Consider the following 27,217-nt stretch of genomic DNA (forward strand, 5'->3'; position numbering starts at 1 on the left):
GTTCAGTCATAGTACTTAAGGAACCAGAGGCTGTTCCTTAGGGCTTTGGTTGCCTTATGGTTGGAACACCATATTTGAGTTGGATTTCTTGTAAAATGTAGAATGCATCCTCATCTGCTGGGTGATAAAGCCCTCTTGGGAACAGAATTAATTTTTTTTCTTAGCATGGTTGCTCTTTATTTGATCCAAATTCATGTAACTAAAATGAAAATTTGGACCACCCCAACTATTTCTTTTCGTTTTGCCGCCAACAAAAGAGCATTTTTTTCATTCCTGGTCCAAATTGTTAAGATGCCCCTGAGGACCTTTGTTTACAGTGTCTTCTCATTCTTTTTTTTTTCCTTGACATTCTTCACTCCTTCCAGCAGTGAGATACTAATTAAAGAGAGGACACAGTGACCCTGGGTTGTTTAGAAGTCACAGGGGAGTGGTGGTGGCACAATGACAAAACCATCCCTGCAGGAAGTAATCAGGCTGGAGACCCAGGACAATACTCACTTCCATCACCTGAAAAACCCCTTCAATTTGGAGATCCATCCCAGAAGCAGATTTATTTTCCCTTTAATAAAGTATCTTCATTACAAACAAAGCCTCCGTATCTCTCTGTGTCAGTCTGTTTAACCGAGTTATTATACAAGTACTGGTTTTCTTAAACAATTACTGAAAAATATTTCTCTTAACAGTTTGTAAAGTAAAAGCAGAATTAAGAATAGCATGTTAGAATGCACCATCACATTTATGTTTAATTTCAAGGAAAAAGCAGTTGGTTATCTTTATATCACCCAGCAGGATTATGCTCTTATCTAGTATATAGGAATTTTGCAATTTTATGACAGCTATTATTACTTTATCACTAGCTCATCGAGACATGCGGTGTTTTACGAGCACCTAGCACCAGAGAAATCCGGGATTCATTCCCCACTGGGTTTTGTAAACTGGACCAAAAAGTCACTTTGGATTGACACCTGTGAAAACAAGATTTCTGTTTATCCAGAGCGCTCAGCCGCAGGGCATTTCCAGCGTAAGGTGAAGGCTGGGCCCTGCAGAGCTCTGCTGGCAGAGCCACGGAGGCTCTGCTGGAATGTTGGTGCAGCCAGTCAGATAAATCAGCAGGCTCTAGGCCTAGCCCTCAGTCTTCGGCGTTATCTGTACTCTCTTATCTTGTACCCTAAAAGAATCCAGCTGATTTCAGTAGCTCTCCACTTGGGCTGGCCTGCACAAATCAGATTGCAGCATTGAAGTTAGCAACATGATACCCATCATTCCATTACATGGAAAAAAAAAATCCCACTGTCTGCGGGCTGAATCAGACTGCAGACAACATGCTCTTTAAAATGCATAATTAAGGGATTTTTTGATTTTTATCCTTATGGATTTTTCTTTTCCCAATTAAGAACAAAATTATCTAGGAGAAACATTTAGAAGAGTCCTGTGTGAGGCAGAGAAGAGAACACCATTGTGTCTTATTCCACAGCCTGAACAAATCAGTGTCTTAAAAATAATCTTTTAACTGAGGTTTTGTCTGTTTGGTTTTTTAACTAAGTATTCTTGGAGGTATGGTGATACCTGGAATAATCACAAGTTTTTATTGTGCCCATTTCACTGAGTATCAATCTCTGCAATAACACTTATCAATTAAATACTGTTTCTTTAGCCCAATTTAAGGTTTTAAGGTAATCCAGGTATGGTAAACATGGATTCATTGGGGCAGTCAGTTCCACATACCTAACATGCCTTTCACTTTTGACTTAAGGGGTGTAAAAACTCTAAGGAAAAAAAAAAAAGAAAAAGGCAGTATATATTTATTTACAATTATTTTGCAATATCTTTGATTGTACCAGTCAAAACCATCCTGATCAAATAAAAGGTTTTCTCTAAGAATATCTATATTCTAGATAGTAGGCACTAGGATTTTGATAGTATTTGTTCTGTAAACTCTTTTTTCCTTCTTACTTTTTAATGACCTGTTGATGCCTCAAAAGCTAAAGTACTGCCTGTTTAGATTGCTCATGGCCTTGCATCTTCAGGAAGGCACTATGCCCTGAGACCTAAACCATCCTGGAAAACAGATTATGTCTCTCCCTGCAGTGACTCCGTGACCCCTCACACCTACCCGGGGTGTGACCTGGCTGTGTAACTAGAGACCCACAAAGTTATTACTGTGTCTGGGTAGCAGGAAGAGCTAAGAGTATCCAATTCTATCAAAACCTAACACTGTGACCAGATGGGTACCTGGTGGGACTGTGTGGCTATGCAGATGTGGCCCAGGTCGGGTAGGAGCACACACCAGCTGCATTGCTGCTGCTGAGGCAGGGTGCACAGTGCAGGGCTTGCACTGTGGAGGCACTGTGGTACCTAGAGCCCACCTGGAATTCCTGCAGCTTCCTGCGCTGGTGCCCCGTTTGCTGAATGCCGGCAGTGTCACAGCCCTGAGCCAGGCGGGGTTCCTGGCACTGCTCACGGAACACACTCAGTGTCGCTGATGCAGCAGGCACTGCCCTGGGCAGAGCAGGGGTGACCAGCATCCTGCCAGGGATTGGCTTTTGGCTCTCTGGGCATTTGTGGGAGGCAAAGACAGGCGTGAATGTAGTTACTGCCCACAGGAAAGAGCCTGCTTAAAATGAGAACATTGGCCTTTTGGGTACCACTGGGGACTGCAAGGTTGGAGTAGAAGGGAGGAAAAAGGGGCTCAAAAATGTGTCCATTTGGGTAATCTTCTGTTTCAGAGCAGGAGACACATTTGAGACAATGATAAGGCACAGCTATTGCTGGACTAAAGTTGTCACCTTTCAAAAACTTGGGGAAAAGATGACATACAGTTTGGTTTTTAAGTAATCTTTACCAAGGAGAGCCCATTTGTGCCAAGTTTTCACTGCATCGTATCATGAAGCTCATGCAGCTTTGATCCAGCATAGAGTTTACTTGAACTTCATTTAACATCTCAGAGAATTACAGCATCATTGATTCCAACCAAAACGTGCCAGCCAGTGTTCTTGACATTGCTGTTGCTTATTGCACTGCCCATTTGACTGGATTGTTATTGTTCAGATTCCTTTCTGGTTTTGTAATGGCTGCATTTCACATTAAAGTTCAGTGGTTTAATTAAGGAAATGACTGAATAGGAAGTTACTGTAACCATGATTTCAGCTGTTGAAGAAAGATTTGCCCTGCACGTGAGGAAATTTGTCAACCTAAGCTTTTTGTTAAATGTGCAACATCTCCATATTGTTTTTAAACCACTGATATTCATATTAATAAATCACACCATTTTCCTTCTCTTTGTGGAGGCTGATTAGTTTGTTTCAAAGTATGTAGTGTACCACAGTGTCTTTCACTGAAGCATGGTTTTAAACAAAAGATTATTTCATTTGCAAGTTTCTTTGAGATTTGAAGACAAAACTAAGGACGTTCTGTGTTTGCAAATGTCTCTCAAAATGAGAGCATTTTATGTGCAGCTACGTAAACGCCTGTGTAACTGCTTGCTTTCAGTTTTGAGGCTGGTCAGGACTCTGCAGTCAGACTGCATCTTGATGTTGCTGTTCCCTCGGCAGTTGGGTGGGATTTAGAAGTTCTGCCTCTTTTTGCAGGTCTAGCCAATCCTGTTGTGTTAAGCAGCTCTCTGCATCAGAACATTAGGAAAACATATATATGAATATCTACGGATTTAAACTGTATCAGTTTTCTTTTCCACTTCATAGCACACCCACATAAAGCAGTTGATTCAGTCCCACTAAGGAGTGTGGCAATGTCTGCTTTGAAGGGTGGAACAAGTGACTGGCATGGATGTGGAGAGGGAATGCTATGGCAGGGAGAGACATCTCTTACATCGGGTCTGCCACAAATGAAATCTCAGTGAAGAAAAGGAGCTCACATCTGTTCAAGTAGTCCCAAGTCCCCATTCTGCCAAACGGTGTTTATTGGTTTGATCAGCTACCAAATAATTGCAGTGGTACAGTAAATAGTATTAAGCACTATCTATCTTAGGAAGCCTGGAGTTTCTCAGAGGCGGGGTTTCCTCTCCCCCCCCATATGTTTACTTTATAGTTTACAGTTCATGAAAGAAGCAAGAAGGAGGAGAAGTCCAGCACAAACTGAGATCTGTAGGTAGATACCATAAAATAATTTCCATTGTAGGGTGAACTGCCTAGAAGGCAATCAACAGTGACAGTCAAGAAGTAGCTGTGGTTAATGAGAGGCACGTTGCCTGGCTGGTTTAGCATTTCAACAAATGAGTTCTAGCAAAGTTTTGATTCAACTTGAATTTTATCAGCCAAACATAATAGGAAATTAGTATTTAGACAATTTTAAGCATTTAAAGCAACTGTAGTTGAGGAATCTGAAGTATAGATTATAAGAGTATGTACTATTTTAAATGGCAATGTTATGGTAATACATTCTAGAATTAACCTTTTAGTTAATTTAAGACGGCCTTTTGTTTTGTTAAAAAATTAAAGGTCGTCTACAGTGGTGACATTTTAAAGACCTAACCTGATTTTTTTAGTGGAAATAAACAGATTGTTTCTGTATCCTACGAAGACATTAGTAAAAACTACAGCAAGGAAGCTCAACATGAGTTGTTGTGACGCTGCTTAGGCTGATTTGTGGCCAGGTATTACATATTTTGATACAAAATATATAATTACATATTTTGGTACAAAATATATAATATTATTGGGGTTTTTTTTAACAAAGATGCAAACTGGGCTTTGTTTTGCAGTTTAAGTCATTTTTATCTCAAAGACTCAGCTTCTCCTATTTTTCTTTTTCATTCTGTGAGAATGAAGAAAGAAAAATCTGGTCAAATGTGCTGGTGAAACTAAGGCTTAGCCCACTGAATATAGTCACCAAGGGATTAATGCAGTTCTCTTGTCCTTTTTTCACTCTGGCTTAGATCCTGCAAAATCATGTGCCTACATGATTTACACCCATGAGCTCTCATATTGTATGTCGTCGCTAGGAAAAAAAGGTTTCTTCTATCTCAAGTTACTAAATACTGAATCAGATTTTAAAAAGTCAAAGACCTCATAGTGTCAGAAAAAGTTAGGAGTTGGTTACTGGTGGCAGGAGCAGTTGAATTTGGGATTAAAATATAAGGATTTTTCTTTACTCATACCTCCTGTCATTACATTTGTAGTTGATTTCAGAGCACTCCTTTTTCTCTGGGTAATGTCATTTCCATACTTGCACGCACAGAAGTTAATGGTGTGCTTACACAGTCTGAGGCACTGTTGGGAACAACCCCTCTGCGGAATGAAGTAGCAACTTTAGTGGAAATATAATGAACAAGGGGATTAAAATGGAAGCATTTAGGCATATTTAGATTTCAACTTTCATGTCTTTTAAGTGATGTCTGTAATTCTGATGAAAATTCTTCTTGAATTGTGAAACAGTGGGCTCTACTCAGAAAACAATCTAAAATTCCTTGGATGCAAAATGTATTTTTTCACTTAATGCAGAATGTGATTTATATAACATTTCAACTGACATGATCTGACATGTTTTTATGAATTCCTTTGCAAGGCAAAAGTGCCTCTAGTTGCAATTTATAGTAATGAGACTGTCTGCTGTAGAGTAACTGATTACAATGAAGGTATAAGAAGCAGGGATGTTTGCCTTTCCAACTCATTACCCTTTTCTTGCTTCTCCAGTACCTAAGCCCGTGTTCTGGAGCAGTGGTATCTGTGGGTCTCCAAAAGCATTCTGTTTGTCCAAACACATTTTTGTGTACTTCACCAAATATAGTCAGATGGTATTTTGGACTGGAGTTCAGCTAATTGGGTTGAATACTGTATCTAACAGATAAATTTGGAAAATACAACAAAGCTCTGTCTGTAAACAGATTATATAAACAAACATTGACATGAAAACTTCTCAATGATCTTTAGAATAGTGAATGGTTAATTTGTTTCTTAGAGTCAAAAGCAATATTATGATAGTGCCCAGTTGTCTTTATTATGTACTTATGGATTATATTAGGGGACAAGTGGATCAGGTCCTGAAGTGGGCAGTTGTTTACTTGTGGTTTTGATGGATAAATAGCAAAAGCCTGGTGTGTATGCATGAGCATATAGTCACAGATTCATGTTAAAATACTGTTGAGAAAATTATCCAAATTTAAGTCCTGCTAGAGGAAGATCATCTTATTTCCTTCTAGTAAGTACTTGTAGAAAGTTCCCATAGCCATTTACTGAAATAATTTTTGTCTTAGAGCCCCATTCAGCAAACACAGCTGGGAGTTTTGCTCTTCTGAGAAATGAGTGTAGCAAGCTGTACTTGCAAGCATGGAAACATTGTGAAGATCAGGCCCCTGGGGAGCTTAGTGCAAAATTCTTTTTGAACATCCCAGAATGGAGAAAATCCTGACTATGCAGAGCCTCTGACAGAAGCTGCAATAGTGGAAGATAGGGGGAGGAGTTGCCAAGGCAGTGAAGAACTTCAAAGAACACTGGAACTAGGGGCGAAAGTTCAGCCTAATTCTTGTGTTATCTGAACTCGCTCACCCACCTCTCTTGCAGTGCATCTGCATAACACGTCTGGGTCTGGTTGTTGCAATAACTTCACTTTTCTGGAATATGACTGAAAACGTATTGTTAAAAAAATTATTGTCATTTGGTTGAAAATGTTTCAAGTAAAATTCCATGAGGGAGGCCTAGACTGAGTGAAGCCACCCAAGCCTGTTCCCAGGAGGGACACACACCTTCCCTTCCCCCAGCTGTGTTCTCCTGCCACTTAACTTGTGAGGGTTTTGTTAGACACCTCAGTGACCCAACTCAACTCCCTGCCATGGCAGAAAGAAAAGCTGTTGAGTTAGTGACTTGAACCAGTAAGCAAAAGGAAGAGTGGATTAAGCAAAGGACTCATAACCACGAAGCTAGAGCAGGAGGGAGGAAAGGAATAGAAGCCGTCTTCCTTTTCAGCATCTCTAAGCACTAAATATAATGAGGAATAACTCAGTAAATCACAGAAGCACAATGTAAGTGCTTTCATTCTGGGTGAAATCTGGGACTTGCTGGTAAATCTGTTGATTAGACCAGGATTTCATTTCAGGTTTTATCTTTGATTTATGTGCATTGATATTCGTGAGCAGACGTTTGAAATATGGTTGTGCAGTATCTGATAAATACTTTGAATCCAACTCAAGAGAATGTGTTGAAAACAACTCTAAGAATCTATTTACCTAAATAAATGTAAAACTTAATTATGATGCAATAAAATATTTTCCCACCATGATTTGTGCAGCTGCCAGCCCATGACACTTAGTATGGAACATTAGTAAATAAGTCTATGAGTTACTCCCTGAAATAAATTGTCCTAGCCATCTTGATTAATTTACTGATTACTGAACATAAATATTCAGATCATATCTGAATTTAAATTACAGAAACTCAAATGCTGACGGTGAAGACACAGACTTGGGGTAGCAATGCAGTTGGTTGCTAGTTTAGCTCAGAGCAGAAGTGGCAGAAGCCCCCTGTTTGCAGCTGATGGATAGACAGTGTGTCAGAAAAGGGCTTTGGTGTTCAGCTCCTGCTTTTCACCTGTCTGTGGTACATCAGCAACACGCTACACCTTCAGGATCCTATAGCCCTTAGAGGAAGGGCTGCATCAGCAGGAGCTGCACCCTTTTTTCACCTCTGAGGGTGGACTCTGCAGGTTACTGGGCTGTGGGGAACCTTCCAATGCCAGTGCTGAGTGCCTTGATGGTGGAGGTCCTTCATCGCCATAACCATGAGCCAGATGACCTTTATGAGCACTGAATTTACATGGGAGAAAGAATTTTCTTGTTTTAAGATGTATCTGTTGATCATTTTGTTCTGTGCTATATTGATGTTGTGGAGGTGCTCCAGATGTAACAAGTACACAATTTCAAAATTCAGAGGGGTAGAGCATGTACTTTTAGAGGAAAAATACAATTTGCAGCTACTTTGGCAGACCAAAATACATAATGCCTCTCAGAAATGTAAGCTATTCCAGGTACTTCAGGAACAATTCTATCAAGTTTTATGTGGATATTTTTATTTTAAAGATATTGAAAATGAGATAAGATAAAGGGTCATTATTGAACATTTGCTTAACTTCTGACACATGACTTTGTTTCTTCACTTTGTACTCTAAATTAGGTCATTAAAATCAGATTGTGCATTATAAACAAACATCTTTGTGTTTATAGGTAATTATAAAACAAACACAGAGGGTAAAGGCTGTAATTTTGAAACAGATAAAATTTATATGCCCCTTTGGAATCTGTATGTAAATTAGTTTCTCACACTCCAGCCGAGATCATGTAAATGGACCCCAGAGAGCTGGTACAGTGTTGATGGTGTACTCAGGAGAGTTGGAGCACTGTAAAGACATTTGCAGGTCAGAAATGAGGTTAATTGACAGGGAAGTGTGTGAGGACAGGAAAAATTTGCACAGTGCTTGTCAGTGGGTAGAGCTGTCAGTTCTTCACTTGGCTACTAGTATTTGTCGAACAAACACGACAGGACTTCATTTCAGGAAAAGGAGAAAAAGCCAAGAAGAGTCATTTTAGGACAACTTTGGAAAGAGTGGTGTTTTGTGGTTTTGTTCCAAGGTACCCACATGTATGCAGCTGCTGTACACAGTCCCCAGTCTGGCTCGTCGCTGCTGCTGGTGAGGCTGCTCCCTGCAGCAGAGCTTTGCAGAACAGGACCTGCTCTGGCTTTTCCTCGGGTATTCTTCAAGCCCATGCTTGAGTGTACAAGCCTGATTTTGCACAAGTGATGACAACTCCGTCTTCTTGATGTATCATATCATACATGACTTTCTCTGTCCTCTTCCTTTTTTTTCATGTGTGTTATGATTCCTGCCTGCTCCTCATTGCATTAGTACCAAAATTGCTTACAATGCAAATGGTGCCTGTTTCATTCATGGATTCAGAATGTATGTCCCTATTTATAGATGTGCAAAGACCAGGCAAGAGGCTGAATTTTTTTTTTCTATAGCAGTAGTGCACTGATAAATCTGAAGCTATTTCTTGGCCTTAGATACCAAAAAAACAACACACAAAGGAAAAAAATTATGTCTGGCTGATTTGTGGTCACACCTTCCACTCTAACCATTGTGCAGTGATTTATCTTTTCATTGGCATTAACTGTTCTCAATCTTCAAACAAATTTTAATTGTAGGAGTCTTTTAATTTCTTTCTTATTTCTAAAATTCTCATGAAATAGTAACCATTCAAGCCTGGTCAATATGGTGAATAATGTCATCCAAGAAAACCCAGCACACCAACATTGAATGTAATGTGGCTAGAAAAAGCATTTTTTCTGGTTAAAAACCAGAATATATGACCTGCTTTAGAACCTCACAAAGTGAAGTTTAAGAGAAAAATTGTGTATTTCCAGATTTTGCTTCTTTTATTAATATCTGTATTCAAATGTAAATAAGTAAATATATAAAAATCAAATAGCTGCATGAAGTCATTGTTTCCTAGAAAATACTTAGCAAATATTTTTTCTTTCTTCTTCTCTTGTTCCATAAATTTGTTCTGCACAAAATATAAAAATGCACTGTCAAAAAAGCATGTCAAAACAGTAAGCTATTCTTAGTAGTCTCTTTTAAAAAATAAATATTATCCAATATAATGTTGATGAGCTTTCTACATAGTTAATAACAAAGCAGAAAAAGCAATATGCTTTGTGATTTTGGACAGACTTTATTGTTTTATTCTATAATATATTCGGCAGCTGTTTACACACTTTGACTACTTTATAGTTTCAAACAAGTGTCTAGCAACATTATCAGGCTAATGGCAGAAATGACATCTTTAAGAGTCATTTCAGTTCATTCCACAAATGAGGATTGGATTTTGTCTTGTGTTTTCATTACTGATTATGAGCAGCCTCCTTAAATTTCTCTTACACAGTAATCCTTTACAGTAATTATGTTTCATACTTGTGCTTCCCAGAATATACAGGGTATATTTAGGAAGGGCATTTGTTTGACAGTGGAAATGCTTCTATAAAGAAGTATCTTGTTGTGTCTTTCAAATAATAAATAGTGCTTTCCATAATATAAAATGCTGGCATGGCATTAGCAGGAGATTGTGTTGCTCACTATGTTCATATTCTTAATACCAGTCATCAGTGAAGGAATGGCAACAATTATGTATAATTGTGCAATTTATATTTAGTGTCTTTCCAAGAACATTTAAGGAAGCATGGAAGGAATGAGCAGCAAGCCAAAATGAATAGGAGTCAAAGCATATCACTGGAGGTACAACTCCAGCGGCTACAGCAGATGCATTCTGTGAGCACTGCAGGGAGCACAGGACTGCTCTTTTTTCACAGTGAGCTGTTGGATTTAAGGGAAAAACCTCTGCAGTATAGGTGATGGGAAAATCAGAGACAGGTTGGAGGGCTCCCAGAGAGAATGAGCTGATGCGTTCAGATTAAAAAGAAAATGTTACAGTGATTGTGCACACATATTTTATAATGAGTGATAATATGACTCTTTTTTTTTTTTGTATTCTAGTGTAGAGTGTAAGTAATTTGGTATTTTAGTACCAGTATTTGAAATGGTACAGCTGGAAAAGATTATTTGTTTTCCCTTTTCAGATCATCATGGGGATTTTTTTCTTATTGTTGAATATATTCATGTGAGTATTTTGAAGACTGCATTCTTAAACACCAGTTTCTCATTGTGTAGGCAATGCCTCACTCTTAGTAGATCATATACTTCTGCAGAAGTCATTGTTTAATAATAAATTTTGTTTTCTAATATAAAGGAAAATTTACAGATTTTATATATTAGGTATTTGGCATGTTCACGACATTACTATGTCCCATTTCTACAGACTTCTCCTCATTCTCCCCTAGCTAGATACAGATTTCTTTCATTACCTGAATACTGGGAATGCTTCAATAAAAACAATTAATTATGAGATAACTTATCTCTGAAGGAGCTTCCCATGTAATGAAGTTTACTGTGTTCCTTTGGTTGTTAGAAATTCTTTTCATGCTTTAAGTTCTAATAGATGAATTAAAGCCAAAATTTAAAAATCTGCTACTGTTTGATACTCAGCTTAATGTATCTCTTTATTAACACTTTACAGGAAATGCTTAATATCTCTCAAAGTTCAGCCCTGCATTCTGCTTCCTTGGCTTGCATAGGGCATTTAAAAGTATTTTTGCATTGTTGTGGCTCAGCTTCCTGACTACTGTGGTTTTTATCTTTCTCCATATGACCATGTGCCATGAGAGGATGGATGCTCAGGGAACTGAACAGTGTGGCAACTGTTCAGTTCTCCTCAGTACCCTCAAGGTGGGGAAATGAGGTGCCCACAGTCACTTTTCCGCTAGTGGGTCTTCAGAAGGCCGTGAAGTGGTCAGGAGAGCAGAGTTGTAAGGAAATTCAGGAGATCCAGCCTGGACTCACAGGGGTTTGCAATAGACTGCAACTTTCCCATTTAGAGCAGATCCAGGGCTGAGAGACCATCTGCCCTGCAGAGGCACTGAATGCCCTCAGGGGAAATAGCTACTTTGGTTGAATTTTGAGATAAGTAAGGGGAGCCATGAATTTGATTTAGAACAGAAATGGTAAAGGAGCAGCTTAAATGCATAGAACTGTTTTGAAAATTATGGCTTAGTTTTGCCAGTCTACTGTTTGTTAAGATTGATAAGCATTACTGGAAAGATTCTGTCTCCAGGTTTTTAGACAAGTCTTTCTTTCTGTATTTATAACCATCTCTCTGCAAACCTACAAGCAAACTAACAAAACACAACATGTGAATTGCTACCTTGTATTTCTGAAATGCACCAAAGCTGCTTGTAAGTTTACCTTTTTTTCCTGAATAATCAACTCTGGGTAACTTAAAGAAGCTCTGAATGATTTTTAGAGGAGGCACTCTTAGACCCTGTGGTCACCTTTTTCCCTCAGGAATTGCTCATTTATAACTGCAAGCAGCAATATGCCTGGCTACCTGCAAGTCTGCTCACACCTGTTGTATGCAGTTAATAACAAAGCCCTTGAAAATATGATTTTTATGATCATATTTGCATACATTTTACTGATTAGGCATCTCAGTTTTAACATTACTAATTCAGTAAGATTGAGACTGTTCTTTGCAAACAAGGCATGCTTCTTGCATCTCAGAAAATATGTAGGAAAAATGTTGTCAGTACTTGAACTGATATATCACTGCACAAGGACTGAAAAGTCCAGGCACTTATCTCGAGCTTTGTAACCATAATCTCAAGTTAAGGCTTTTACAGAGAAATAATTTTGCCTATGTTTAGGAGTAAGAGTAAAGCAGCTTTTCCATATGAGCATAGCTTCAGATTGGAAGGGACCTCAGGGGATCTCTAGTACAACCTCAGCATCAGCAAAATGATCAGGTCAGGTTGCTTTGGGCTGTATGTATTCTGGTCTTGGAAATGCTCAAGAAGGGAGAGTGCACAGCCTCTTGGAGCAGTGTCTGTCTGTCCTGATGTCCAGTCAGAAACTTGCTTGTTTCAATTTAGCTTTGCTGTCCCTTTCTCTCCAGACACGCTGCTGTAAGGAGTCTGGCTCTGTGTTCTTGATAACATTGTCAAATCTATTGGAAGGCAGCTATTTCCCTGTTTGAGACAAAAATGGAGACAGATTAATCAAGCCTTTTAAAAACAACAGATAATGTTGATAGGCACATTAGCACTTAGGAAATTATATCAAGTTTTCTTCCCAGAAAATTCTGTAATGAGTTTTTCCTTAACAAAAATAAATAATCAGATACTGTTAGATTGTGATCTAGTAGATGTTTACATGATCATATTTGTTGTTATGTGTTTTCCTAATAAGTTAGGAAAGAGAGTACTAGTAACTGAGAGAAATGGGCCACATACTGAATCTAAGAGAGGGAAATCATGTCCAAATCACAGGAAGCCTTTGGACATGTGACAGCAGAGAGAGCAAGACGGCAGCATTTCAGATACTGCTTTGGAATATTCTTGAGAGCCTTCCCTGGTGTGACAGTGACTGAGACCCAGTCGAGCATGTAGTGTTTACATCCCTCCAGCCTCTTCCTTGGGGGGTGGGGCAGGAAGAGGAGAGGGAAGGAAGCAAGGGATGATTGATGGCTTTTGAAAAGCTTTTCCCTGCGAGGGGAAGGTGTGGTCACTGTACACATCTCCAGCTAACAAAGCCCTCCCGTAGGTCGAGCAGACTTAAGCTTTGTCACCCCTTTGGGGTGACCGCAACACTGTCCAGAAAATATTTTTCTTGTTTTTCAGTTGGGAATAGAAATCTGAGCAGAAGTAGCCTGTCACTGTTCCAGTTTGTACTGCTTTAAGACAGTTCTCCAGCAATGAGTGTGATTGTGACATCTGTGACCAAGGGTTCTGAAATAAGTCAGATTGGAGCACAGATCGACTGCTGTGTGTGCCACATCTCAGGAAGGCATGAGCACACAGCTACATTTCTGTCAAATTAAGCCACAGGTACACGAACATATTAAGCTAATATAATCCAGTACTGCTGCCAAAACAAGCCCTCCTATCTACCCTCTTGCCCCTGCCTATTTTTGCTCTCTGCTACCTCCTCCATTACACTGGCACAAGCAGCAGCACTGCCACATGCTGAAGCCAACAAAGGAAATGATCTGGAAAAAAATTAACCTGATCAGAGAAAAAAAAAGGTTTCATCCAGAATCAGTTGCTAAACTGTTGCTTTTTCAGCATTGATGCCAACTGATGTTGCTGTGAAGCAGGCATGAGACCTTCACCAGGCCAGGGAGTCTGAATTTACCCTAGCATTAAGCCTCTGGCATTAGCTTTATGCCAGCAGTGGGAATACAACTGTTAGTGATCCAACATGAAGTTAGGGTAGTACAGACAGACAGTACCTGACTTGACATAAAGTCTGCTGGTACAAACTTATTCCATCAAATAATTTCCAGTGCCAGTGATCACCATGTGGCTGCAGTGCTTTTTATCCAGTACGAGTACACCTTAAACTTGTGTTATCAAATTGAGACCAAATGGAATGAGATCTGTTTTAGGACTTGAAAGAGGGAAGAAAGGAAAGTTACGCAGAATGTAGTTCTGCCAAGTGTTGATGCTCCCTGTTGTTTGCTGTATTCAGATGGGCTCTGATATGTTGTAGAAATATATTAGGATGCTAAAATACTTAGAGATTATTTATACGGAAGTCAGTAATTGAAGATTATATGTTTTTGTAAGTAACATTTTCAGATGTTATTTGGCTTTTCAGTAATGAGCTACCTGGCAATTTTCTGTTTCTTCCCAGCTGTTTCCTATGGCCACGTTGGGGTGTATGGGATCGGGGCCACCGTATTGTCAGAAAGAGGAAGAGAAACCAAAAGGTGCCTGATGATGCATGTCCGTGGCAGAAGTTCTTCTACAGTGTCACTGATCAGTCAGTGGCCTGACAGAGCTATAGCTCTGGACTTTCTTAGAAACTAGATTGTCAACATCAGTGGGTAATGTAAATATAGTAATGTAAACAGTGCAGAGTACCAGGAGTGAAGTTGGGAACTCCTTGCCTCTGTATGTCCCTGTCTTGGAGCCTAAGAACTGTAACGTTTCCTAGGCCTAAATTTCGTGAAGAAACTGAAGAATTTCCCTTCACTTCCCAAATGCTGCCTTGAGGCACCGGAGAGGGCTGTGACCGGATGTTCCTCCCCCCTCCCCATCCCTAGTCAAGAAAAACTTAGGAGAGTTAAAGGGCGCAGTGTTTATCCCCTCGGAGCGGTCAGCCCCGCAGTTGGGGGGTGCACCGACGGCGGCTGTCCCCGCTGCAGCCGGGGCTCCGCGGGATGTCCCGCTCCGGCCGCTCGGGGGTCGGGACCCCGCCGGGCGCGCCCCGCGGCGGAATGCGCGGCACGCGGGCCCGCCGCCCCCCCGCGCCCCTCTCAGGCGCAACCATTGCGCGGCGCGGGGGGGTCCGCGCCCGCCGCCCCGCTCCGCGCCTCCCCTGGCGCCGCGCCCCGCTCCGCGCCCCCCTCCCCGCGCAGGACGGGGCGGGGCGCGAGCACCGCGCCCGCTCCGCGCTTCCCCGCCAGGGCTCGGCGCTCCCCCGGCCGCTCCCTCCCTCTGCTGGGCGGTGGTTGAGGCCGGCGGGAGGTGGGGCCGGGCCGGGCCGGGCTGGGGCTAGGCTGGGGCAGCCGGCGGCGGTCAGCGGGGGCCCGTGGATGGCAGCCTGGGCGGCCGCCGCGGGATAGGGTCGACGCGGAGCGGGGTCGGGCAGGGCGGGGGCCGAGCGGAGGGGTTCGAGGAGCCGCAGCCGGAGGAGAAGGCACGGAGGCGGAGAGCGCCCTGCAGCCCCGCCGCGCCGCAGCCCGGCGGCCGCCAAAGTTGCTCCCCATCCCGAGGGGGAGCGGGGGATCAGGCGGGGCGATGATCTTCCCCAGCAGCAACAGCAGCGCGGCGGGCGGCGGTCGGACCCCCTATCGGAAGCAGGTAAGGGAGGGGGTGTGCGGGTTTGTGGCACCCCCGCGTCCCCCCCTGCAGCCCCGAGGTGCTGGGGGAGGAGTGGGGAGAGGAGTGGCGAGTGGCGTGAGTTGCGGCTTGCAGCCTGCTCACTTCTCGAGAGCTGGTATTTGAAAAAAGAAACTCTCATCTCCTTTTTAATTTTTTTTACCTCCTCTGAAGAGCTGCGCCGTGACCTTGGCGAGTGCCGGGGCGGCCGCCGCCGGGTCACCTTCGCGGGGCGTGCGGGGCGGTGCGGGGCGGCCGCCGGGGGCCGGGCGGGTGCCGGCCCCGCCGGGCTCGGCAACAGGTTAGAAAGGACCCGGTGTCGCAACAGCGAAACTTGGGGCTGGATGTTTTTCACTCGGCGTGAAATGAGCGAGGGGATCCGGGCACATTTTTTCTTTCAAACAACGCTCCAGAAAACCTCCGCCGCCCTTCGGGTGCGCCCCAGCTCCCCCCGAGAGGGGCACAGGGGCGACCCTGTGACATTTTACGGGCAGAGTGATCTCTCTGATAAGCTCGGAGCACTCGCATCTATGGAGCTGTACTGAAAGAGGTATTTCTTTGTTTGTTTGTTTAGTCTCTGGAAATAAAATATTTGAAATAGTTGTATTACAACCTTGCTGGACCGTTTGTCTTTGGCTGCACTTTTACGCACACAAGATGCAATGTTGGTATTAATCTTACATTATTTACTGCTTAGTGTGTTATTTTTCATTGACTCTTCGATTAAATTTAAAAAAGAAACAAAAACCCCTTACATTTCAAGTTAATGGGAAAGTGTACTCTGTGTGTGTGTGCCAGAGGGTAAATGGAGTAGAGGTCACTGACAAGCTACCGGCTTGACAAAGCATGCCAAAAATACTATGGCAGGCTTCTTTCCAGGTGAGAAAAAATCCTTCTGCGTCTGCTGCACTTAGTAGCTGAAACGAGTAATTTGACAGGTTCAGTCAGCAATACTGGGGAAGTTCGTCCTATTTTGCTTGGGGTCAGAATACATTAAGGGTAGAAATAGGAAATCAGATATCACTGCTGCACACAGTGGAGGGCTTCATATAAATCATGAGGACATAGGCTTGGAAATTTTGATCTCTTGGTGTATTGTTGGGATAACACATGGTCTGTGTAGCTAACCTGCTTAACAGTGAAAGTTGGACTCATATTTTCTTGAAGGTTAAGTAAAAATTGCTATTTCCTTTTTTCTCCTTGTTATTCTATAGAAATATCTTTTTGATAAGAATCACTGGTGTGTTATCTCAGCAGCACTCTGCAGATGCTGCCCAGCAGTGCATGGAGTTATCTTTGCATCAGTGTTCAAGTCCATACATAACAAAACATGCTTATTGTGTGAGCTGGTTTTGGTTTGTTGTTAATAAATGTCCTGGATACGCCCATGCTGATCATCTTGTCTGGTGCTCCTGCATACTTTATAAATGAAGCCAGTGCATCAGATACAATTTCGTGCTCGCCCTGAGAGGACCATTAATCAAGGAAGGCCCCTTGTGTGGCTGTGCAGCGTGTCGGGTGCGGGGCAGGGTGTTGGCAGGAGCCGAGGGCAGTGGGGCCAGGCTTCGTGCTGGCAGGGCTGTGTTTTATGTGCGGATGTGAGTTTGCCTGCTGGTCTGGAGCAGGCTGATAAGATGCTCTTCTTTTCACAGTGCACTCCTTAGATTCAAAGAGCTAAAAGGGCCGACTGAATCAGAAAAACAAACAGACCCTTTTTCCCCAATAGGCAGAGAAAGAAATGAATGCAGGGGTATTATGTGGGCTTAAGACCCTGGGTACCAAAGGTTTCTTTTGTTAGTGTGTAGCTATTCTCTGCTCAAACACTTCCTACATAAGGAGTCAGGGTCTGTGCTTTTCTCCAGTTAAGTCCATGGAAAATGCCTATTAGCTTCATTCATATAGACTCACGTCGATTAGCCATTGGCTTTCTGATCTCCCTTTCACTCAGACTTCACCTGCAGGGGTGAGCTGATGTCAAACAGTGCTGAACAGCGCTGCAAGACTAATTTTTCAACCCATCATAATTAAGAAAAGTGGAGATTAAGTCCCTGTATGCTCTGTGTAACCCATATTCAGACAATTGTGTTGTAGCTCAGCTTTAGCCTGAGACACTAGGTACTGTTAGTGTAGGAAAAGTTCTCAACCAATGACTCTAAAAGGAATAACTGGATTTCCTATGCTAACAGTGTGTCATATATGAAGCTGAAACAATTTTAAATAACTTATAAGAGAAATTAAAATGTTTTGAGCAGCTTGTATGTCTCTGTTGGTATTTTAATGCATATCAGAATAATACAAGAACACTTCATGTTTCATTTTTAAGAGTCTATAGAAGATTCAGTTGAAAAAATGAGTGATTAACTGATAAAAGGCAAGGTGACACTAACCTGATTTATTTTTAAGACATTGTAATATAATGTGGATTTCTACCTTAATTTAAAACATTGACAAAATGCCATATAGGTAGAGTAGGTTCAGATCTTTACCCATATTCTCCTTTTGTTTTCCCAAATAACTCTGTTCTGTTTTATAAACAAATCTGTACCTATAATATTATGGTTTTTACCTGTTGTATCTACACTGTGCATCTCTGGCATGTAGAAGTGAGTTAACATTCTCAATTTCAGGTCAGATTTGACTGGCCTGATCATCTTCTCTCTTCTAGAGTACTTGTAAGAATACTAAAATGTGGTCTCTGCTCAAAAGGATTTCCTGCATTATGGACAGACAGGCATATTAAAAATACTCTTACCAGGCTTAAAATTGAGACATTGCTTAAATGAGTGACAGCTCATCTGAGAGCTAATTTGAAATGCAGATGTAGGTCTTGTTAAAGAATGAAAGCCACACAATATCTGCAGTAATAACCTATCACAACACTCATAGCCATACATCCTGTCTGAAAAAGGTGTAAGCTAAGGCTTTTGCTATCAAGGTTATTTGAGCTATTGTAAAGAATGCATGTGTGTGCATCTGTAATGAAAAGGAAACAAAATGACATAAAATATTCTGCTTAATACAAGCTTTTTTAGCTCTTGATTTGTTGAGAACAAGATGATTCTCTGTCCCTCCTCCCACTTTTGTCATTCTCATGTAAATCGGGAGGCACTCCTCTGAAGTAAATATTTCTACACTCTGTAAAATTATCGTAAATGGAAAATTAGGCTTTCTCCTGCCATCTGCTCCTTGAATCTACAGAGCTACTCCAGCTATTTGATTAGGGATTTTAAATTGCTTTGTGCAGGGAGGTTCCTCTGCTCTCAGGTTTCTCCAAGAGGAAGCCAGAAGCAGCTCTGGAGGCCTAGGAGGGAGACGAGTGCAGGGTCCTACCAGCACAGCCTGGGTGCTCAGCCCAGTGTCTCTGTGCCTTTTAACAGCTTTGCCCTGTAAGGGTGATTCTTGTTGCATTTTGATAAGTGCAATGTTTGTCTTGCCAGCATGAGGAGATTTACATAGTTTGCTGCTTTCGAGAAGATTAACTGGGTGTAGCTGCACGTGAGGAATTTAACACTGATTTGAGGTTTGGCCTGTGTATGGAGGGACAGACAAAGCTTTTGATCAATCTTTTCATGTAGCTCTAGTAATACCAAGTGCTGTATCACAGGTTAGGTTTTCTAAAAGTTGAAGTTTAGGGTTGGTTTCTGACAGTTAAATGGAGAAAGCTTTTGCCAGTGTGAGGCTAAAAGTGTAGATTAGCCTTTCACTCTGTCTATAGGTTTAACCTCTCAAGAAGCTACACCTGCAATCCTACTTTATGATTTCCCAGTTGGCGCTGTGTGTGGTGTCTGTGTGTGTGAGAAGGAGCCTCATTAAACTTGCAAGACCTGGGCATGGTCATAACTCAAAACATGCAGCTCCACGGAGCAGCCTGCGCCCAGAGGGATTTGACACAACACCTCCTGTGTGTGTGGATGGTGCTGCGGGGGGAGGCTGAGGTGCCGCGGATTGAGCAGATATCTGTGGTTACAGAAATAAACGGATTCGTTTCTTTTTGTTTCTTTTTCTGAGAACTATAAGAATTGTAATTTTGTATCACTGACTTGAGGTGACAGGCTATTTTCCATTACATTGTATACAATGTTAAAGGATCTACCTAGGTTGCACAGAACTGAACGACTATATTAAGTACCAGCTACTTTAATTTTTTCAGTGCATCTATAAAATTGTTTGTGAAGTTCTGCTTTATTCTCAAGGGAGCGAACCTACTCAGTCAGTGGGTTTCTATACTTGTAGCAAAATGTGAATGAAAGTAATAAAAGGAAACATCTTATCTTGTTCAGGCATGATGTTATAGATTATAAAAAGTGATATAATTGTCTTATCTGTATTTGGCAATTTGAAGTTTTTGTTTAGTATTTCTAACAGGGTGAACAATATATTTTTGTCTCTTTGGAAGTGTTATTGTTTAAAGTATGTGTCTTTGCCATTTAGTTTCACATGGAAGGGAAGATAGAAGTCTGTGTCTTGAACATCTGCTGTTTTGTTTTGGGTTCATTTTTTTTCCCCTGAAACTTCCAACTGTTAAAAAAATTGCTTGAGTTAACACATTTCAGAAGAGTTAGATCCTTTAAACTGTAACTGCTGGCAGGGAGGAGAGGGGAAGGAAGGAAGGGAGTGGAAAATCCTTTCCTGCAAGCTTGAGATGGCTCCTAAAACATCCGCACAGTGCTGCAACCAAGTAAATAAAAATAATGATCATTTGACATTATAACCATTTCGGTAAGCTTTTTTGCCCCTGTTTTAAATGTGTGGTTGAAACTGACCTTTGTTTGTTACACGAGGTGGTGTATAACAAAAGAAGTCAGTGGAGACTAGGAACCTCTAGTGGATTTCCCTCACGGATCTGTTTCCAACTTCTTATGAATGTTTTTCTCTTTTCCTACAGCCAGTTGTTTTAAGACATCTTACTTGGGGGGCAGTGTGAAGGCTTATAAATCTGTAATCCTAATGAAGAGGTGCATGGAGATGTTTTGATCTTGGAAGAAGTGTTGGTCAGAAAAAGCCAGCAGAAGCACATTTGAAAGTTCTTGAGCCTTGTTGAAGTAATTGTGAGTTATTTTGCATATGTTTCAGAATTGCAGTGTACTGTGGTAATTATAACAGCCCTGCAGAAGCCACTGTATTTGCAGCTTGCTGATGCAACAGGAAAGGGAAGGGATGAGTTAGAAATAGAGGAGAAATGAGGAGGGGAACCATGGATTAGATAAGCACAAGCCTCCTAACCCAGCAACTTAGGAAACATAACACACAACAAAAAAATCATGTGCTGTAAGGGCTGGTTACTGTGATTAGCACAGCTTTAGCTGTTTCCCTCAAGAGACTGCAGTTAAGGCAGTGTAGCTGCAGCTGTGTATTGACTCACAAAAAGTAGTTTTAAACTGCAGTTGAAGTAATTGAATGCTGGTGAGAGATTGCTTTAGACAAATTCAAGATTACCTAAGTTTGTGGCAGTTTGAGTTAGTTTATTTCTAGGAATTTAAGTTTAGTAACTTTTATTATTCTTTATGTAAATTGATTTTTAATAGTGAAACTCTATACCAATTTTAAGACTTAACCTGTGCACTAAGATGTCTTGGCTTAAAAATATCTAGCTAGTATTTTGAACTCTTAGAAGCTCTTCAAAACAAAAATATATAGTTACAACATTTCAACAATGTCTTTTTTGGAATTTATGATGCAGCGTAAGGATGTATCAGCTCTAGGGTCTGTTGCAAAATAATAGCTGACAACTACAGAAATGTATAAATACATAATAATAGGATTTATAATAATACCTTTTTGTTCATATGTCCTCATAAAAGCCATGCTGTATGCTTAACTATAATCGTTTAGGAAATCACTCATGTGTGTCTTATTTGTTTAAAGTATTCTGCTCTAGAAAAATGATGTGTCAAATAGAGTGGATATTTAGAGTTTACTTGTTTGATAGAATTGTAGAACTTTGTGAGGTTGCAGTGGAAACAAGCAACACATTGTTCTGGGGAGCCTCCTTTGGGCTTCATTTTCCTTTGTTGAAGAACAGCAGAAACACCAGGACAGGGTGAGCATCAAACTTAGTCTAGCCTGATGCTTACCTGCTTGTGAAATGAAATGCTTCTTTACTGCAACTAAATATGTGTAACTTTATTTCACCATTGATTCTGTTTCTTTACAGTGTCTCTTATTGGCAATGGCACTTCCACACCTTATTGTGTGGGGTTTTTTCTGCTTAGATGAGAAGGAGATTTATTTCTTTCCTTACCTTCTATTGTTTTCTCAGATCAGAATCTCCTCTGCCGTATGGTGCTTTGTTCAATAAAGTGGAAACATGAGTCCTTTGGTTAACTACAGCTCATATATTCTGTCATTTGGTTAACTACAGCATAACAATGTTAGAATTCAGCCCTTTAGGATATTCAAGGTATGTATATGGCACTTCCATTTTTACTGTGCTTGAGAAGTGAAATCTAAGGATTCAGGTGGGAGTTTGGATGAGCATTACAAGGGAGCTTTTCTCAGGACTGTTTGTCATCACAGGGCACTTCTCATGCCTGTGGTCTTACCAGCTCCCAGGAAGGCTGCTGCAACTTGGTAAAGGATTATCCAGGTATCTTTGATAATCCGAAGCAGTGTTCATAGATTCTTGGCTACTCTGAGGTGATTCACAATCTTGCTTAAAGTTTTACGTGACCCGCAGAAATTTTATCAGGTTGCGCTTGTGCCGCTGCAACAATCCAAAATCACTCCAGCCACCAGGCAGGCAAGGGTAAAATCAAATGCAGGTCCTTGTTAACAAGTCCACAAATAAAAATACAGAATTCTTAAAAGGGAGGAACGAAAAAAACCCCGAACAATATAGTAGTACAGTAGCTGGAAGTTTCCTTTACCTAATATGCAGGCATGTGACACACAACCCCCAGCCTTCTCAGGGAGACTGGTTACTGTCCAACCCTGTCACCTCAAGTTGTGTTCAAAGAAGAGACTCTGATCTATGGCTCTGTATTTTATTTGTACTTAACCCACCTGAAGAGGGTAAGGGATAGATATTGCTTTTTATTTTATAAGTTGGTGATGCCTCTTTTAAGACCATAGGTTGTTTTTTCCTGCTTTGGAAGCAGTGATATCTCTTGGGCATCCCCAGGTGCGATGCTGCCCAGGCTTCGGAGTGCTCTTTAGTTGAGCATTAAAGAGATGGTTGGTGTGTTGCAAAGGAGATCCCATGTGTGAAATTATGAAGGAATTTCAAGTCTTGTGATGTTTTTCTTTCTGTTCTGCCTATGTGTACAATTTGCAAATAATGCTTTAAACAGTAGTGCAGCAGATATTTTGGTGGTCTTCTATGGGTGTGGGGGAGACCCTGTCACTCCAGCTGCTGCAGGTGACTGGCAGGTGTGTGTCACCTGTGTGCCCACCTTTGAGCATGGCCACGGTGACCCATTTGGAACTGTTTGTATTGCCACATGCGTGTGTGCTGTTCTGGCTTAGCCAAGGTTTTAAATAACCTATTACAACATGAAACTCTTTGAAGTACGTGGTGTAGAAGTAACATACAGTACAGGTCTGTGTTAACTCGGACCCTGTGGCTGTGCTGTGGGAGAGGAGAGACACGGTGGCTGTGCCATGCCCTGGCCAGGGACTTTCCTCCTGCGAGCCCAGGAAAGCAGCAGCCATGCTGGATAAACCTGGGCTTTGGCAGAGCCAGCACACAATTCCATGGATTTCTGTCTGTGTGAAAGCAACCACCAGCAGACAAGATCCTTTGAAGTGTTTAGTGGTCTGTCTTCCAGATAAGTTCAAGAAGAGTTTAAAATTGCGGGTCTGAATTTTAAGACTCTTGCTTATGCCAGCTCATATTTACATAGCCAGTGGTGCCACTGCATGGGGTGAGACTGCTGACATCAAAAAGTGTTTATTGAGACAGAGAACCAGAATACTTCTGAATTTCCCCTAGGAGAAACCTGAGTTGAATAGTTGGTATATCATGGGGTTAGTGTTAAACTCTGGTTCAGAATCAAATGGTATTTAAATTGCTTTAATATTATTCCACCCAGTCTGTTTGGTTTGCATGTTCCTTATTATGATAGTACTTGTGCTTTTTTAAAAATACTTCTGTGTAATTTGGAAAAAAAAATTGAGACAGGTATTAAATAGGATTATCTACTAACCTTTGAAACAGGGGCATTTTTTGGCTTTCATTTAGCATTCCAGGAGATATATCTCTGAATGCTACTTGTGGGAAACACTTATCAAAACTGGGGTTTCAGAAAAATGTTTCACTTTACAAAAATATAAATGATAAGATTTCTTTATAGTCTTAGGGTATCAATGCCTCCAATGCATACATATACATGTAAATATTCCAGAATTAGGGACATTTTTTGAGATGAGCGAACCAGTTATATCCTGCAGTACTGAGGAGCTATAGAATACACTTGAAATCTTCAGTAATTTTAATGGTGAATAATACTAAGATGTAATTCAGTATATAGAATTTCAGCTGGTTAAAGGTGCTAGTGATACCTAGGACACACTGTGGCACCAGTAGAAGAATGCAGGGGCTTTTTAGGTTTTTTTGTTTTAAAGTGCTCTAAGAGCTGCTCCCATTCCCAGATACAATATTCTACAACGCTGTGGAGGCTAATGCAAGTTGGAAATGGTTAAGGAAGTCATTGTTTCAGCATTAGGTCAATATTTTAATTGCTGTAGTGACAAAATCATGTTAACTTTGGAAGCAAACTTTGTCAGATTGCCAGCAAACATAATGTTCTTGGGTCTCTCAGGTGTGGAGTGTCATGGTCTCAGTCACTAAGGGCTGCAGACTGGTGTAGTCATTGGAAAAGGCGCTCTGGATTTTCATGTAACTGTTCTTTGTGTATTCTGGTAAATTGTTGGGAATTCCCTGCTCTGAGGCTCCTGACAATTTGGTGCTTTCTGGTTTACAGTTTCTGTTGCCACTTTATTATTGTTTTAATATTATTAATGTAGGGGTTGGATTTCAGTATATTAGATGATGTAAAGAAACATCTAGCCTATGTGTCTTATCCTTCTGACAAAAAACATTATTTTGATGTGACTTCTCTGTTGACCCTCTTTCAAAATGACAGAATCCATCTCCACCTTCTTAATTCCCTGAAAGAAGTGCTGTGTTGTGTCATTGTCCTGGATAATAGTAGAAGTCCAAGGTCAGCCACACCTATAAAGGTTATTCATAAGGATTAAGATGGTGACCTGAAGTTCAAAATGGTCCTGTCACTGATATTTTGGATAATCTTAACTAAATTGTTAAGGTTTCACTCTTCAAAAGGTACTTGTTAATATTAGTTTCCTACATCTCAGATTTTGCACAGAAATATACTAACACCTACAAGTGGTTCAAATACTACAGCAATTAGAACTAAATATCTTGAAAAAAATTATTTATATACACATGCACACATACCTACATAGAAGTCTATGTTTGTCTGTCCCCTGAAGCTCAGGATAGAGCAGTTTATTTGGAATGCTAGAACTGTGTTCAAGTTCTGCCTGTCACATACTGTGTAAGTTTCTTTATGGTCTGTGAGAACATTCACCTGAATGCTATTATTGCTATTTCCAGATAATTAGCAATGGCAAAGTTCATTTTGGCAAGAAACTGGATTGTTGAAACTATAGTTTTCGAAGAACTCTGGTTTTCAAAGGTTGATTTACTGTTAGCAATAGGTACGTTTATTTTATTTAAGCAGATGTTTGTTGGGCAGAAAGGCAATCAACCATAAAAATATTACTGAGAACAGGAATAACTCCCTGAAATTCAGTGGCTAAGATTTTACAGAAATTTAATCTACTTATCTTTAGTGGGTTTATGTCCTTATCTTTCCTATGAAATGAACTTCCCTAGAGTTTAGGGGTTCCCCCCCTTTCTTTTTTTCTTTTTTTTTTTTTTTTTTTTTCTGGGAACTCCATTATTCTGTTGTCCCATTTAAATTTTGAAATCAAATTAAATTGCATAAATTCAAAATTCAAATATTTGGGATTTTTTGTTTGTTTGTTTTTACGTTTTTTTAAAGGAAATGCAGTACACCATCATTCAACTTATGGTGAGTTCTGTAGTGAACCAGTGCTAGTGTACAAGATTATTAGTGTTAAATATCCAACTGTTGTGCAGATGGATAAGCTACAAAGGTAGAATTACTGCTAAGAAAAGTGCAATTGAATGTACTTATTGAAAATGTGATTCCTTGAAATTGTCCACAGTGTAAGATGAACCTGAAAGCAGTTTCTAAGCACTGGGGTTGTGCAGTTAGCAGAGGCAAGTGATTAATTTGTCTTAAAAAGTTAACCAATGGCTGGGCAGATTCTCTTTCACTGCAGTATTTTAAAGTTAATTATCAATTCCAGATGTACTTATTAGAAGTATTTTCCTTCATCTGTAACTTTCTGGTGTGTTTAGAGGTATGATTCCTCAGCTGAATTCTTGTACCAAGGATAAGAGCGTGACTATTAAAACTGTGGATGAGTTGGGCTCTGTGCCCAAATGAACCGATTTATTCCTGACTAGTGTTTGTCATCTATCCATGCATAGCACCAGCTGTGGTTCAAGCCATGTGTTCCTTCACCACCCAGAGGTGGAGGCTGTCTCCCACAGGTGCTGCAGCTGTTGTGCCAGCTGTGCTGATCGTGGCCTGCTGGCTGCAGGGGCTTCTGAACCCTTTGATGGCTGCTGGAGCACTCCTTGGATGGTCTCTGCTTGTAGCAGTAGTAACTCACACTCCTGAGTCAGACTGCTGCCTGCACTGCCACGACCAGTTCTGCCTGGCAGTTGAATTTCTCATATATTATTAATGTTGTATTAGTAGTACGTCTGGAAGCTTTCCTAGGTGTTATCTAATTCTTGTGTTTTTCATTTCAGAATTGACAATGATTCATTGTGCAGTCAGACATTTCCCCAGCAGCTATTTGGATGCACTAAGGAATGGCATCCCACATTTGCTTAGCATACAGCTGCTAAATCTTTGTAACTGATCTTCAGAAATAAGATTCTGGGTGTAAAAGGGATTGTTCATTATCATTCACTGTGAAGTCACAAACAATTTAATTTTAGAATACATCCTATCCTATGGCTTGACTTTCTGCCATCTGAATGATATTCTTAACCATTTAAAATCACTTTTCTCTTAGAATTCAAAATCTGAGTTAAAAAGCTGCATGAGTTAGAACAATAGTTTGCAAAAGAAAAAAAGTTTTGTCTCGGTTCAAATCAAGAGTGAAATTTTAAATTAGAAGACAATATGTGAGAAAAATTGATGAGGGCTGTAGAAGTGACTTATAACAACTTTTGTTTGTATGATTCAATATAAATTACAGCTATCTAAAAGAACAGGAAATAATAAAGTAATATAGTATGGGATTTTTTTGAATTGCATGCACAAGAATTCTGGACAAGATTATCATTTGTAAAAAGTCAGCAGTCAGAAAGTATTGGATCTAATAAGTGATAAGCATCTACCAAAGCATCATCCTTTAAAGAATGAGAAAAGACCAGCTTGGGTTTGTTTCAGATAAGGCTGTAAGGAAAATCTGACCCTAAGGCCAGAGCAACACTGCTGCCTGTGGTATGTACAGAGGATTTCACTTACTTTTAGCAGACCAGTTTGTGCATGCTGCTTGTTGCCTTTCTTGTAAGACTCAGTTAGCCAGAGGTACCATGTGTGTTTGCTGCAGTTCTCTTACTTTGTGTATGAAAAATCAAAGTTGGTTTACTTCTGTATAGTTTGACAGCCTAATGCTGTTTTGTTACCACTTTCATGAGTCAGCACCAT

General features: G+C 40.7%; 1 protein-coding gene across 3 annotated transcripts in view; it reads left to right on the top strand.

The window, feature by feature from the left end:
- RBMS1 (RNA binding motif single stranded interacting protein 1) overlaps positions 1-27,217 on the top strand; it is a 140,936-nt gene that overhangs the window by 36,639 nt on the left and 77,080 nt on the right. Inside the window, exon 1 of one of the 3 annotated variants that reach the window (XM_066553675.1) lies at positions 15,295-15,419. The exons of the other annotated variants lie outside the window; for them this stretch is intronic. Coding sequence (XP_066409772.1) covers positions 15,357-15,419 — 63 coding nt within the window. The 5' untranslated portion in view covers positions 15,295-15,356. Of the gene's footprint in view, positions 1-15,294; positions 15,420-27,217 lie in introns of those variants that run through there. 3 annotated transcript variants of the gene reach the window in all.

This window comes from Molothrus aeneus, chromosome 7 (genome assembly GCF_037042795.1).
Source record: "Molothrus aeneus isolate 106 chromosome 7, BPBGC_Maene_1.0, whole genome shotgun sequence".
Lineage (NCBI taxonomy): Eukaryota > Metazoa > Chordata > Aves > Passeriformes > Icteridae > Molothrus > Molothrus aeneus.